Source organism: Nelumbo nucifera, chromosome 3, assembly GCF_055504915.1.
Source record: "Nelumbo nucifera cultivar China Antique chromosome 3, China Antique-T2T, whole genome shotgun sequence".
NCBI classification, from domain to species: Eukaryota; Viridiplantae; Streptophyta; class Magnoliopsida; order Proteales; family Nelumbonaceae; genus Nelumbo; species Nelumbo nucifera.
In genome coordinates, this window is record NC_142651.1 from 102,369,502 (window position 1) to 102,385,263 (window position 15,762).

The window sequence follows — 15,762 nt, forward strand, 5'->3', positions numbered from 1 at the left end:
CTTGTAATCTTTTTCTTTTTAATAATTTTTATTCTATCATGAAAAAATATGGATCTTGATATATTTGAAGACTAACCATATGAAGCCTCAATTTTGGTATTGTTACATTAATCTCAGATTTTGTCTCATTTTATATCATTATTTGGGTGGTTGCCTCGAACACCGTGGATCTCATCAGATGGTATCCTTTCAATTTTAAAAACAAAAGAATGAAGTTGGCATCATTGTTTTAATAGGCATGGTAGGCGTACGCCTGGAGGTGCGTCTCCAGGCGAGGCGCTCCCAAAACGCCTTGAGGCGTATGCCAGAGGCGCTGAAAACCTCTGAGGCGTATGCTAGAGTTGAGGCGCCCCCCTTTCAACTAATGTTATGCATCTTTATTCTTCTTAATATAAAAGATTTTTATTAAAATAAAGAAAAAATGAGATCCCCCCTCCTCTCAAGGAGGCTTATATGCTTCCTTGTGTACGGGAGGCTTGCACCTCTTGCGTTCTGAACTACGCCTCACTCCTCTAGGTAGTGGAATGCCTCGCGTCACACCTCCGCGTTTTAAAACATTGGTTGGCATGGCATTTGGTGAGAGGAATACAAGATTATTTGATCATGACAAGGAACTACAACCTGGGTAGTTCATAGAACCCATAAAGGTGAAGGCAGCTTACTGGGATAAATTGAATGATTGGGGTGGCACATAGTAGTTACATGTTCCGGCAGAAAAGGAAGGAAAGGAACAGTAGAGTCCTCCCCAGGGTTTAGTTTCTGAAATTAAATTTAGATGGGTGTAGCATGGCAGTCCTGGTGCTTCTAGAATTGGAAGAATATGAGGGTTGATTAAGGGCTTAGTTACTAGCAGTGTTAAAGGGCATAAAATTAGCTGCTAAGAACAGGTTGAGCAATATTTTGATTCAAGGGGACTGTCAAGTAGTCATCATCCTGGTTAAATGCAGGAAAGGAAGTGCCATTGGTTTTTAAACTTGCATTAGAGAGAGCATTTCTTTGGGAAGGCAACCAAACTGCTTGTTGAATTTGGTCCCAAGAAGTGTTAATGAAACTGCCTACAGATTAGTCAAATCAGCAGGTTTGTATCCTGTTACTTTGGGGTTATTCAGGACCAGGGTCTTGTTGTGACAATTTCATAGATATAGTTTATTTGAACTCTAGTCAGATAAGGCTACTTGTATTTTTATCTGACTCTTGGGGCCAGCAATCCTTTCTTGACGATGAATGAAATTCAATACTGTATTTATCAAAAAAATTAATCTTACAGCTATAAGGACAAGGTGGAATTTGGCCCCTTCTCTCATAGGAGTGTCTATGAAAGTTGGTTTTGTTTCCTTGTTTTTTATTCTTGTAACTAATACTCGTTATCATAAATAGGAAAGCAAAAAAAAGGTTCTCAAAAAAGACATAGATGTTCAAAAATTCCTACAAAGGAAAGGAGGCACAAAAGCATTAAACCCCTGGCAGACCTAGTTTGTTGAAAGTGCATGCGTGAAAATTGAGTTTAGCAGAACCCTTGCTGGGGCACCTCAGACTAGCATGCCAATGGCAAGTAGTAGACTAAGATGTCTTTAAGAAAGCTGCAACTATTGAATGATTTTGATGTGGGATGGTTCAAAAACCTCATGAGAGTGCTTTATGTCATGGAACCTAGTGGTTGTCCCAATGTATGGCAAGAAAAGGGAGAGTTGACCAACATGGTTCATTGTGTATGCAGATGTCAAATAAAATGTTTTGATAAAAGTTGGAGGCTCAAAAGAATAAAGGGTAGGCCAAAAGACATGTCGATTTAGTGGAAAAGAAATTTGGGACCTGCAAAATGAAAGAAGATAAGGCACCAAACAGAATGAAGGCTTTATGTACATGTATTAATATTATGCTTGCAGTGTTGGAGCTTTGGTTTTTGGGAGCCAGGCATATGGTTGTGTTCTGTTTTCTTTTTCCATAATCTTCTCCTTTTGTGTACAACTTGTATATATTATTCACTATCCATTAAAAATACTTTTATTATTCTCTGTCAATTCTCTTGTTCTCTTTGATGGTTTCTTTGATACCCGGTCAATTCTGAGGCCCCATCAATTCATGTATTCTTAGCTGGATAATGTGTATTTGCAGGGGGCCGGGTCCTGGTTATCGAGGCAAAGTTGTTCTAGCTTTTGAAGAGAATGGATCCTCTAAAGTTGGAGTTAGATTTGATAAAACAATTCCAGAAGGTAACACTCTTGGGGGCCTTTGCGAAGAAGACCATGGTTTCTTTTGCACTGGTGATTCCCTTTCTTTCCTTTGATATGGGTTGTCTCGTCTTTTGTTCAATACTTCAATATAATGCTGCTTTTTCATGGAACACTGTTTGATGGCAATCTCTTTTTTTTGCACTTTACAGCTGATTTACTTTGTCTAGAGAACTCAGGAAGTGATGATCTTGACAAGCTTGCCATCAATGAACTGTTTGAGGTAAATGTTTACCACTATGTATAAGTCAGTAGGATTTATGTAGTGTTTAATAAATTCTCTACGAGGTTTAATTTTAAGCATCCCCATGTCACAGCTTGCTTGTAGTGAAAGTAAAAGTGCCCCTTTGATATTGTTCATGAAAGACATTGAGAAGTCTATGGTAGGCAACCAAGAGGCTTATACAGCTTTCAAGACTAGGCTTGAAAATCTACCAGAGAATATAGTTATTATCGGCTCACATACTCAGCTTGACAACCGTAAGGAGAAGGTAAGAAGTTGGTACTTTTTCTTTGTAATTTTTTAAGTATTTCTTCTTGAATTCTTTTGGTAGTGGAGCACAACCCCTGGATGCTGACTATTACTAATTGTGCAGTCACACCCTGGTGGCCTTCTGTTTACAAAATTTGGAAGCAGTCAAACAGCTTTACTTGACTTTGCTTTTCCGGTACTGTTAAATCATATTCAGTTTTGGTGTTTCTTGTAGCAATTGTATCTTAACATTCAATGTGTTTCTATCTTGTACCATTGCCTTACAAATTTTATCCTATTATTGTTTAGATTGTGATTTTTTTTGTGAATATTGGCCATGATTATTTTGGATAATGAGTTTGAAGTTTGATCTGTTTTTGTTCTAGCAGTCTTCTAACCTGAACTTCTCTTTTGTACATGTGTTGGTCTTGTCTTTATACATATCAAATATACTATACATGCTCTCTTTTGGAGTTTTCTTCCCCTCACTTAATATAATATGGCATCTTCACTTGATCAGAAATACGTATACAATATATTAAATCAACTATTCTCTCAAAAAAAACTAAATCAACTATAACTTTTTTTTGAAGAGTAAATGAAAATGTTATTAAATAAAAAAGATACAATCAGTAGGTGACAAGGTGACACCTAACTTGCAAAACCAAACAACTCTGACCTAAACAACATGAGCTAAAACAAAACTTTGACAAATTACAAAGACTGAATTTCAAGTACATTCCAGAAATTCTCCCCCAAATTTGTCCTATCAAAGTCTGGAAGCACCCAGACCCAGTCTGCTACTAGATTCCCCACTAGAGCTACTAGAGCTTCAGATTTTTTTTTTTAATTTTATCTTCAAAAATCCTTTTGTTTCTTTCAATCCACAGAGTCCATCATATGGCAAAGGGAGTGCAGCTCCAAATTATCCTTGCTTTCGTGCTTCCCCCAAGTCTTGGCCAAGAAGAGAAAAGTTCTGCTGTTGAGCTTGGCTAAAATACTCCTTGTCCAAAGGGGGATGAGTAGAATTTCCAAATGATATTTGCTGTCTTACAGGAGAAGAAAAGATGTAAGACAGACTCTTCCTCCAAACAGCACATAACACAGAAGTAGGCTTAAAGGGAAAGGTGGGTCAAAGTTTTCAACAAGGCCCTTTGGGTAAGTGGTTGTGGAGATTTAGGCTGGAAAGGGAGAGGGAGTCTCTTTGGAGGAGGGTTGTGGTTGGGAAGTATGGGCTGGTGAGGTTCGGACGGGAGTCGAGGGAGGTTACTATCTCTTATGGGGTGAGTGTCTGGAAAGGGATAATGCCATTCAACCAAGAGTTCAAAGCTTTAGTTAGATTCAAAGTGGGACATGGGTCAAGTATTAGATTCTGGGAGGATGAGAGTGATGTCAGGTGTTCCCGAAACTTTACAGGCTGACTGAACATCACATTCAGAAGACCTCTGCTGGATCAAGAGATAGAAGAATGTATTTAGCTGCTGGAAAAACTACAGAAAGTTAAGCTGTCACTCTCTTCGAGGGATGGGATGTTGTGGAAAGAATGAAATAGCAGGGTTTTCACTGTGAAATCTTTCTATTTGGCACTGGTAAAGGATCAGTTGGGTTCAGATCATGTGGGAGGGGTCCCGGGGAACCCCATTCCACTGAGAGTAGAAGCCTTTCCTTGGTTGGTTGCCTTGGATAGTGAACTAAATCAACTGTAACACAGAATAATAGTTCTTTGCAGTTGCATTTTTTTCATTGGTGATAAATCTAATTTACCAAGGGCCTATAAAAGAAATCCAATTTACCCAGGAACTCAAAAGAGTGTGGGCCTTGGCATAACAGTTGGGTTGCTACATTGCAACTTGGGTGACCAGGGTTCATATATTGGAAACAGCCTCTCCATATGTGGCAGGGGTAAGGCTGCATACATGTTTCCCTCCCCAGACCCCACATTGGTTGGAGCCTCGTGCACTGGGCTGCCCTTTTACCAAGGAGTGCAAAGGCAAACATATGGAGCATTCAATTCCTCTCAAAAGAGAATGTGTTATGTGCTCTACTAAATGGGCCACTCCTCTTTGACATGTATGTCTACGGTCCAGGCAATATGTGTGCTAACACAGGTATTAGGTCAGATAGCGAGTATCTATCTTAATTGTTGAGTTAATATTGTGTTAGGTCATTAGTTGGGCTGATAAGTGGCCATTAGTTGGGTAATTGGAACTAACTTTTAGTTGTCAGGTGAAGTCTTTTTGGATATTTGATGCGTTTAAGGTACCTGTTATTAGTGGATGGTTATCTTTGTCCTGTTCTGTTCAATTAACTTCTGTTAATTAGGGCTGTTCATAAGAAGACCCAACCCGACCAAACCGACCAACCCGGACCGACCCAACCTGAGTCGGCTGGGTTTTCTTCAGCACCGGTCGGTTTCGTGAAAATCGAAACCGACCCGAACCGAACCGACTTAGTAGTTAGTAGTTAGTTCCTAGTTAGTAGTTACAACCTACTTAGTTCCTACTTAACTAAGTTGTCTCTATCCTAGTTACAACCCAACTTAATTTCTAGTCTTCTAGTTAGGAATGACATTAATGGAAAGTATTGTAAGACAACTAGACAAGGAATTTTTTTGGAAAATTTTAAAGAAAAGAATCAAAGGATCCTAGTTTCTATGGTCTTTTACACCAAATAGGCAACCAATTACAATTATAATTAGGTGTCCTTTTTTACTTAGATTAGAAGGTTTCTTGAAATATACAAATTTCAGTCTTCTTTCTCTAATACAGTTTGACTTTCTATTTTCTTGAGAACTTCTATTCTAACTTGGCCCGCCCCCCTTAGCCCCTCAACTCGAGCACAATCTCTAATACAATTTGACTCTCAAGCATGGTTGAACTTAGAGCCGAAACCGACCCAAACCGACCCAACCCGACTCAAACCGACCAGGTTGGTTTTGCTTAACACAAGGTCGGTTTCGGTTTCAATTTCAGGTAACCCGACCAGGTCGGGTCGGTTGGAAAAATCTCAATAAACCGACCCAACCCGACCCGTGAACAGCCCTACTGTTAATTATGGAGGATAGTTTCCCTTGAATAGAGCCACTGATCCCCAGTTCACTGTGTTAACCTCTTTCGTCCCATTTTCTTGAAATTTTTTTACACAGATGGGTAAAGGAAGGTACAAGGGAGTTAAAACTGTAGAGAGGATGAAAGTTAAATTTGTAATTTTACCTTTATTTGGCTCTTTTGTATACTTCTTTGTACACTTCTGTACTTATCTATTATTGTAAGGGCAGAACTGTCCATCCACATATTAATATAAATATAATTCTTTCTGGGCATGTCAGACATAGAACACACCCACCAATTCGTGTGACTCTCTTGTTTCTTCTTCTCTTCAACTGGAACTGACGTGGTATGAGAGCAGGTTGCTCTTTTAATCATCTTCTTGCTTCTTTGTTACTCTTTGTGGGCAGTAATTTCATCCCTCTACTGAGATCTACTGGACTCTTCAACCGGTGGAAGTGTGTAGGGCTGTTTTGATCAACCCTACCTGCTGTTCAGAAAGAGTTGCACAATCAGCAAGAGAGATTTCATTAGATCTCTCTTGGGAGACCTCAGATCAAGGCCAAACTGCAGAGTTGGTGTCACCTGATCTGATCTCTCTTCTGTACAAACCTCTCTTACTTTGGTGAAAGATTTGAAGGGGTTTTGATCCTCTCCCTTGGGTGGCTGCTAGTTACAGTTTCCTTTTTTGGACTATCATTTGTTTAGACTGAAGTTTCAGACTTTGCTTGCTCACCCTAAGGGGCAGAAACAATGGAAAATCAATAATGCCCAAATACTTTCCTTTTTTTGGACTGTCATTCGTTTATCTGGATGGTACCACAACCATCTCTGATGTTACAGATGCTAAAGGGCTGAAACCAAGGTTTTAAAAACTGACCCGGAAATGGAACCATTCTAGCTACCGGTTTCCGGGTCAGCGGTTCGACCGTCTGGGTCGAACGGTTTGCATTAGGGCAAGATAGCAAATAGTATATGAGAAAGGAGAAGTGGAGAAGAGAGTCTTTTGTCGGATGAGAGAGAAGAAAAGAAGGAAGGAAATAAAGGGAAATGAGAGAAAGAAAAGGAAAGAAAGAGGGAAGGAGGGAAGAAGAAGGAAGAGGAGGAGAATGATTCGACGCTCACCGGCGACGACGAGATGGCGACGGCGCTAACAACGCAGATCTGAGATCTGAGATATGAGATATGAGTTCTCAGATCTCAGATCTGAGATTGATTTTTCTTTTTTTCTCAGATCTCATATCTCAAATGAAATTTTTTCTCAGATCTCTACAACTTTTTCTTCTTCTTAAACCGCGAACCACTGTTCGGGTCAAACGAATCGATGGTTCGACTGCCCGGGTCAGTGGTTTTCTGACGAAGTCAATGGTTTGGATCAGGGGTGAAACGGAACTGGTTGCTTGGACGGTTTCTGGGCCAAACGGTTTAACCGTCCGGGTCAGTGATAGTTCAAAAAATTGATTGAAACAATGGAAAATCAATAATGCCCAAATAGTTTCCTGGATTTGAGTTCATTTATTGTTGATGTAGCTATTCCTATGAGGGTAGAGAAAAATACATGAATTTGTGGACAGAATGTGAGCTTGTTCACCTTGGGGCCACAATGTGTGCTTGTTCACCTTGGGACCACAATGTGAGCTTGATGTATCAGCAAACAAATATGTCCAGACAATATCAGATTGAAATGGACATATTCTCATACACCCAGGGGAGAGAAAAATACATGAATTTTATGTTGTTTTTGTTAATTTGTGGACAGAATGTGAGCTTGTTCACCTTGGGGCCACAACTACTGATTGTTGTGTGTAAACTATGAAAAAACATATCAATCAAAGTAAGATTATGCATTTTAGACCCGATTATGAGTTGATAAGGTCCAACATACTCTATAGGGAAAATGTGCTTGATCTGGACACCATATTAGGTGAACTTTTAAGGGAGAAAACTAGACTGTACACGCAGTCCTCCCTCGACAGCAAGAAAGAACATGGGCATGACACAGTGTTTCTAGCCACCAAGCCAAAAGGCAAAAAGGACTTTTCCAAGATTCAATGCTATGGGTGCAAGGAGTTCGGACATGTGGCCTCTCAGTGTAAGGAATTTTTTGTACCTATTGCAAACAATAGGGCCATATTATTACTGAATGCCCTACTCGACCTCCCAAGGAGGGTCAACACAAGGCACTTCAGACAGTTGTAGAGTCTTCATTTGATATTACCACCACCCCCACTTAAGATTCAAAGCGGGAATCTTCTGGTACCTTGATTGAAGAGAAGATACAACAACTTATGTCTTCAGTTATTTCATCTGCCTTCTTTGCTATTGGCCTGTTTGGTAAGTCTTCTACCACTTGGTCAGACTCTTAAACCCTATTCTTCTAATGACTAGATTATTACTGTTAGTGGTGAGTCATTAAAAATTGTTTTTGTGACGATTTATTTCTTTCTACTTCTCAATCATCTGCTTTCCACCTTCCAAAAACCTTATTCCTCAATTAACAACCAACCTTATTCATGCGGATCAACTTGTTGATGATGGTAACTTGGTGTTGTTTTCTCATCTTGGTGGTGTTATATAGGACCAACGTGCTGGGGTAGTAAAGGGGAAGGGGCGTAGGCTTGGGAGGTTGTTTGCTCTTGAGTTTGAGAAGAGATCTTTGTCCCCGACTTCTTGTCTTCTATCTACTATTAGTAATGTTTTACATTCTTGTTGTAATAATGTGTGGCATTTATGGCATAGACATTTAGGCCACACACATGGATCATTTAATTTCTTCAGGTTGCTTACCTATTGTTGTTTTTGTTTCTAAGAACATTGATAAGTCTTGCATAACTTGTGGTCTTAGTAAAAGTCATATTTTACCTTTTCCATCTTTTGTGCATGCTACTCATCCTTTTCAAGTAATACGTAGTGATGTTTGGTCGTCTCCTGTTATATCTAGATTTGGATACAAATATTTTGTTTTATGTATTGATGATTGCACTAGATATACCTGGGTTTAATTTCTCTGGAAGAAATCAGAAGTTCTTTCCACCTTTCAGAACTTCCACACCATGGTAATGGCCCAACATAATGCACCATTCGTATTCTACGTTTTGACTCGGGGGAGAATATTTTGATAGTGATAATGGAGAGTTCTAGACCTATTTAAAGAAACATGGTATTCTATCCCAAAGGTCTTGCTCAAGAACTCCTCAACAAAATGGAGTTGCTGAACGCAAGAACCGACACATCTTGAGTATTGTGAGATGTTTTCTGCTTGACTCCCATGTTCCTATTATCTTTTGGGTGGAGGCGGTCAACACTGCACCAATGCCTATGCCTCCACCTCCATTGACTCCAGTGCCTGCTCCTCTATCATCCTCAGTCCTTGTTCCATCCACATTTACTTCTCATGTAAGTGATCCTTCACCTGCTACTCCCACTCCTTTATGACTTTCTTCCAGAGTTTCTCGTCCTCCTGACCGTTATGGATTATTTGCTATCCATAACTCCCTTTCTGCTACTTTGTCTTCCACCGATATCCCAAAGTGTTACTGACAAGCTGCAGCAATTGGGCATTGGAAAGCTTCAGTGGACTAGGAAATTCAGGCCCTATTGGAAGATGATATTTGGGAGCTTGTTTTTCCTCCAGCAGATGCCTCCATTATTAGTAGCCGTTTCCTTGTCATGCCCACATGGTATAAGCTTTCATATTTGCAAGGGTACACCTCTCCTCAGCAGAATGTCCCCGGTGAGACATTTATCCAGAACAACAGTACATGGTAGAAAAGCTGCCTTTGTGGGAACATGAGATAACCAGATGGCTGAATGATGGAAACTTGAACTCTAAGAATTACATAATTGGTGATAGAATGATTTGACAGAGAAGATGCTTGACCTATACCATTTCCAACACCTTGAGTTCTCCTGATCTGGTGTCGGATTGCTGTTGTTTATTGTTGTGTGTATAGCTGTCAGATCCTCTATTTTGCAATCGTTGAGGTTTCTTCTAAATAATGAGCACCAAAAATTTCCCTATTTTATATTTCATATGAGTCCATGTCCACCACCCTAGCCATCCCTGTTTGTTGATATTTTGAATAAGGAAAGAAATCGATCCATCAGGGGTCTGCTGCTGCACCAAGCATCTCTCCAAAAGCTGATCCTGTCTTCAACTCCCAGTTTTAGTTTAATAGCTTGGAGGAATTTCCTCAACCCTTTCCAAATAGAGCTGCCATAGGGGCTTTCATTTACCCGTGTCCCAATTAAAATTTCTGGATCCAAACTTCTCCGATATTATCTGCCTCCAAAGAAGCTGAGGTTGAGAATTGAATCTCCAAAACCGTTACCCTATAAGGGCTGTATTCATTTTCCACAGCTTTTTGATACATAAACCACTGTCTGTTTTTGGCATGTATGGTTGTGCCCAACCACTGGGTGCATTTTATTTTTGTCCCGCCATTCTCTCCATAGGAAGTCTCTTGGAAATTTCTCTTTGCTATCTGCTACCACTGCTGGAATTGGAAATGATGACATATAACAGGTTGGTATCTGAAACATGGTACTCTTTAGGAGAGTTTTTTAGCACCTGCTGACAAATATTTGCATTTCCATATTGCCAACCTCCTTCCCATCTGCTCTCTCAGTGGGTCCCGAATGCATTTGTAATTTCCCACCTTAGAATATTTTCTACTCTTCCAACTCGACCTCACTTTTCACAGGTTAATAACCTTTGGCCCTGAGACAGCTTCAAACCAAATTAGCAACCATTTAAGATGCACAAGCTGCTTTCGCTCTGCTGGAGAAAAAATAAAGTATCATCAGCATATTATAGTAGTGTTACCATAGTTCCATGCTCGTTCACCCTGAAACCTTCTATTTGCCCTACTAGTTCTAAGACCTTGTAGTTCTCAGACGAAGCTTCCATTACACACATGAAAAATAGTGGGGACAAGGGGTTGCCTTGCCTTAGTTCCCTAGAGCTTTTAAAAAAACCTAGCAGCTTTTCCATTTATTAAGATTGAAAATCTGGAGGTGGAAAGACAAACTCTCATCCAGTTCCTCGATTCTCTATCAAACTGCATGTAGGCAAAAATGTAGTCCAAGAAGCCAGCCCCAGCTTACGTGATCATATGCCTTCTCTAAATCTACCTTGCGTATCTACCTCCCCATGTTGCTCTTCAATCTTGAATCTACTAGTTCATTGCCAATTAGTACCCTATCCAATAATTGCCTGTTACGTAGAAAAGCCCCTTGGGAAAAGGATATTAAGGTATAAGCTTCCTCTTTTGATTGGCTAATAGTTTTGTAGAAACTCCTCTAAAGTAGCAATTAAGCTACATTCCAAAGAAATTGTTTGGTGAAACTTCTCCAAAGCTTTCATACATCAGCGTTCACAAAATTCCAAACTTTTATGTAAAATAGAATAGTACGATCATGTCCCAGGGCTATGTCTCCACTTCTTGCACTTCAGATATGATCATAAATTGAGGTGCATCCATTAGAGGTCTTTGCTTGCATTCCTCTTTGAAAAGATTTTTATAGAATTCTTGCTATATTTCTTAAGCTCCCCTTCCTCCTCGTACCTCTGTCCATTTCCAGACTACTATATGTGTTTAATCTTCTTCTTTGAGGTTGCCATTTGGTGAAAAACTGCATGTTTTTGTCACTTACTTTTAGCCATGTTTTGTGAGTCCCTTGTCTCCACTTTGCTTCTTCTTGATAAGCAATCTTGTCATAAATTCCTTTGGTTCCTGTTCTTGTTAAGTAACTCCTGTTTCTTAAGTGCTTGGAGTTTTTTAGTAATTATGTGTGAAGCCAACCCTTCCCCCTGAATTGAGTCCCACCATCTTTTTAGACTTTTGTGAAAAGCCTGCTTCTTGCAGCCACCTATGTTCAAACCTAAATGGTTCATGAATTGGTTTACATTTGTTTCCATGCAAAATAAGAGTCCTATGGCCTGATAATGGCCTGGGCCCTGCCTCCTGATATAAATCAGGGCATTGCTCCACCCACTCAGAAGTTATTAGAAACCTTTCAAGCTTCACTAGCACTGGAACTTCTGGTTATTCATCCATGTGAACTTATCTCCCACAAGTGGTAAATCAACCAGTTCATGTCTATTGGTAAACTCCCTAAATCCACGCATTCCTGCTGTCCTTTAGTCACCCTTCTTTCCTTCCTACTGTATATTGTATTGAAATCACCTCCCTCACACAGTGGTAACTAGCCATCTGGATTTGACTTTATCTAACTATTCCCAAAACTTCACTTTTGATGTCTTCATTAATACTATGTACAACTTGTAATGATACTTCCCAAAACTTTCCAATGTAGCTACTATGGTCACTGAGTGAACACACTGTTCCAGTGTTCCAGACCACCAGAAACCTCCTGCTGATGCCTACAAAATGACCATATGCAGCACCAATTGCCACTTGAATTTTGTCTTTTGTGCCATGCATATTATATCTTACCTTTATTTGTTCTGTGTTTAATTACTGCTATTCTCTTGAAGAACTTACATAGGTGTTGATTTCTCATGATGCAGGACAACTTTGGTAGGTTACATGATAGAAACAAAGAGGTGCCAAAGGCAACCAAGCAGCTCACCCGATTATTCCCAAACAAAGTGACCATACAGCTGCCACAAGTATGGAAATTTACTTAAATGTTAGGGTCCAATACCCTTATTTTTCCATCTTTATATATAGAATGTGTTACTGTTTCTGGAATTTGTTTTAGGATGAAGCTTTACTTTTGGATTGGAAACAACGACTGGATCGTGATGTTAAAACACTTAAAGCACAATCAAACATTATTAACATCCGCTCGGTAAGTGGTGTATAATTCTTGTATTATACATTATAAAGTGTTTTATGTTTGGTGACAACTTGATTGGCATCTTGCATATTTTAACTTTATAATCTACCTTTCATGCGCTCAGGTTCTAAATCGAAATGGGTTGGATTGCCCTGACCTTGGAACACTTTGCATAAAAGATCACGCCCTTACAATTGAAAGTCAGTAATGTCCTTCACTAAATTTGCGCTTTCTCGTATAGAATTATTGAGCTGATATAAGCCAATTTTTTCTATGCTGCCTATAGGCGTGGAGAAGATTGTTGGTTGGGCTTTAAGTCATCATTTTATGAATAGAGACAGAGATTCACCAAAAGATGCTAAACTTGTGATTTCCAGTGAAAGGTTGACTTGAATTATGACTAATACCTTCTACTTGGTTGGGGAAAACATCAATTTGGCAGCCTCTATATTGCATTTTAACAATATTTTATTTCTGATATTGCAGCATTAGATTTGGACTCAACATCTTGAATAGTATCCAAAGTGAGTCTAAGAGCCTGAAAAAATCACTTAAGGTAAACCTATTTATGCAATCCCTTATGGTACTAATATAACCTTGTTTTGCTACCAATTAAAGAAAAACCATGCTATGCTTTTTGGTACAAGTTTAAGTGTTTATTTTTGAAATTATACTTCTAAATGTGAAATGGTTTTTGGCTTGATGTTTTTCAGGATGTTGTCACTGAGAATGAATTTGAAAAGAGACTTTTGGCAGATGTTATTCCACCAAATGATATTGGAGTTACCTTTGATGACATCGGAGCCTTGGAAAATGTGAAGGAGACATTGAAGGAATTAGTTATGCTTCCTTTGCAAAGGCCTGAATTGTTTTGCAAAGGACAGCTAACAAAGGTTTAATTTCCTAGTCCTTTTTCTAAGAAAATTTTCTTATTATGATACCCAGATAACTGTATATGCATAACATACCAATGTCAAATATGATATGTACCTAAATCCTAATACGACATTGGTATATTTCTACAAGTCATACTATAAAAAATCTATATATTTTGAGAAATGACATTTTGCTTAAAAAGCATGATATAAACATTGTTGTCAGGTTGGGAGTTAAAAATACAGAAGCTAAAGAACTACTTTGGGTCATAGTTTGAGGTCAAGGATCTAGGCCCCTTAAAGTACTTTCTTGGAATTGAGGTTGCTACTTGCTAGATCATAGAATGGCATCTTCATTTCTCAATGGAAGTACATTCAAAACCTTCTTGAGGACACAAGTAAATTGGGTGCTAAGCCAACAGACACACCTATTTAGAACAACCATAGGTTGGGTGACAATGAGGGTGAGCCTCTTTCTAATGTATGGCAGTTTCAAAGACTTGGCAGACTACTGTATTTATCCAATACAAGACCTGATATTTCATATGTTACGGAGTTTTGAGTCAGTAAATGCATTCACCTAGGACCACACACCTGGCTGCTGCAATAACGAGTTCTCAAATATATGAAGAAACATCATGGGTGAAGTATCTTGTTGTCTAACCATGGATGCTTGAGGGTGGAAGTTTATACAAATGCTGACTAGGCTGGATCAATGGAGGATTGGAGATGTACAATATGTTATCGCACCTTAGTTGGAGGTAATTTAGTGACATGGATTAAAAAGCAAACTGTTGTGACAATCCACTTATGCATGCAAGGACAAAACACATTGAGGTGGTGATGTAGGACCAACTCAGTTCTAGTCCTTAGAGAATGTTGAGTGGTCTTCTTTGATCAGAATTTTATGGCTGTTGATGGCTGTAATGGCTTCTTGAAGGAATACGAGAGAAAATAAGGATAGAAAGAAGAGAGAAAATACCTGGAATCACTCACAGGGTGCCTAGAATCACTCTGGGGCATGGGAATTGCTCATCGTAGTTAGCATAAGCTGAAGAAAACCCATAAACTTCATTGTAAAGCGTCCATACATATTTATAGACTCTAAACTCGCAATAATCCTTGGAGTCAAACTGTTAGACTCATAATAGTCTTAGGAGTTACTGTTAAACTCAATAATCCTAGTAGAATTCAAACTACGCTGTTCATAACTAGAAAAATTAAACCCTATCATTGGAACTCCCCCCCCCCCCCAGAAATTGCAAAATGACAAAAATACCCTTGGTGTTCAATTCAATCCAAATCCCAAGTACCATCACTATGCCATATCAAGGGCTTGGTGTAAGGCCTTCTTCCTGGAATAAGTCTTCAAGTATGTTGATTGATTCCTATCACCTCTTCCTGGCTTGAAAGAACTTGACCATGGTGAGTTATAAGCATGGTATGTTTCATAAAGATTTGGGTTAAGATGATGAAAATCTTCAGCAGTGATCCAAGAACTCTTAAACATAGGCTTGCCTTTCCACTTGACAAGGAATTTCTGATACGCTCTTGTAGCAGTGATCCAAGAACTCACCCCCCTTCCTCTTCATCCTCCTCCCAACCCCCCTCCTCTTAAGGAGGCTTACACCTCTTGCATTCTGAACTACTCCTCACACCTCTAGGTAGTGGAACGCCTCGCGTCACGCCTCCCCGTTTTAAAATATTGGTAGGGGTGAGCATGGGTCGGTTTGGTTTGGTTCCATGGCAAAACCTAGAAACTACCCTGTAGGGGTCTGTTCCAAGTTTTTGGAACCGAAACACCCTGTGAAGGTCGGTTCCAAGGTCAGTTCTGGCCTTGGCGGTTCCGGAGTCGTTTCCCGGTCTACCTGTGGAACTTGTTCTTTCTTTACTCTCCCCCTTCAAGAAAAAAAAAATGAAACATGTCCTTCAAAATCTTGATTTTCAATAATGATAATATATAGTTTAAAACGTATATTATCTATATAGATTAAATTGAGTAATTTAATGTGTAGATTATCATAATATATTAATATATGGTTGAAAATTGTCATTATAATTTAAATTTTATAAATATTTCCTTTTACATTATTTATTATATACAAAAATATTAAAATGAAAACAAATGATCAAATCACTTATGTAACTCGATGGTCAAGTGAGACCATGGCTTTATAGCCATGAGCTTGGGCTCAAATCTTCACATCCTTAAAAATATTTTGGGGTTTATTTCAAAGCAAGTTCGGTTCAAAGGCCGGTTCCACCCAGGCCAAGCAAGGTTGGTTCATCATGTCGGTTCGAATAGGGTAAACCTATAGACCCTTGAACCGACT

At 39.2% G+C, this 15,762-nt stretch overlaps 1 protein-coding gene across 1 annotated transcript in view; it reads left to right on the forward strand.

The window, feature by feature from the left end:
• Positions 1 to 15,762, forward strand: part of LOC104598971 (uncharacterized) — an 88,701-nt gene that overhangs the window by 48,004 nt on the left and 24,935 nt on the right. Inside the window, exons 11-20 of the mRNA XM_010261301.2 lie at positions 2,116 to 2,264; positions 2,384 to 2,454; positions 2,549 to 2,722; positions 2,828 to 2,899; positions 12,283 to 12,384; positions 12,477 to 12,566; positions 12,679 to 12,754; positions 12,841 to 12,937; positions 13,041 to 13,110; positions 13,268 to 13,447. Coding sequence (XP_010259603.1) covers positions 2,116 to 2,264; positions 2,384 to 2,454; positions 2,549 to 2,722; positions 2,828 to 2,899; positions 12,283 to 12,384; positions 12,477 to 12,566; positions 12,679 to 12,754; positions 12,841 to 12,937; positions 13,041 to 13,110; positions 13,268 to 13,447 — 1,081 coding nt within the window. The remainder of the gene's footprint in view (positions 1 to 2,115; positions 2,265 to 2,383; positions 2,455 to 2,548; positions 2,723 to 2,827; positions 2,900 to 12,282; positions 12,385 to 12,476; positions 12,567 to 12,678; positions 12,755 to 12,840; positions 12,938 to 13,040; positions 13,111 to 13,267; positions 13,448 to 15,762) is intronic.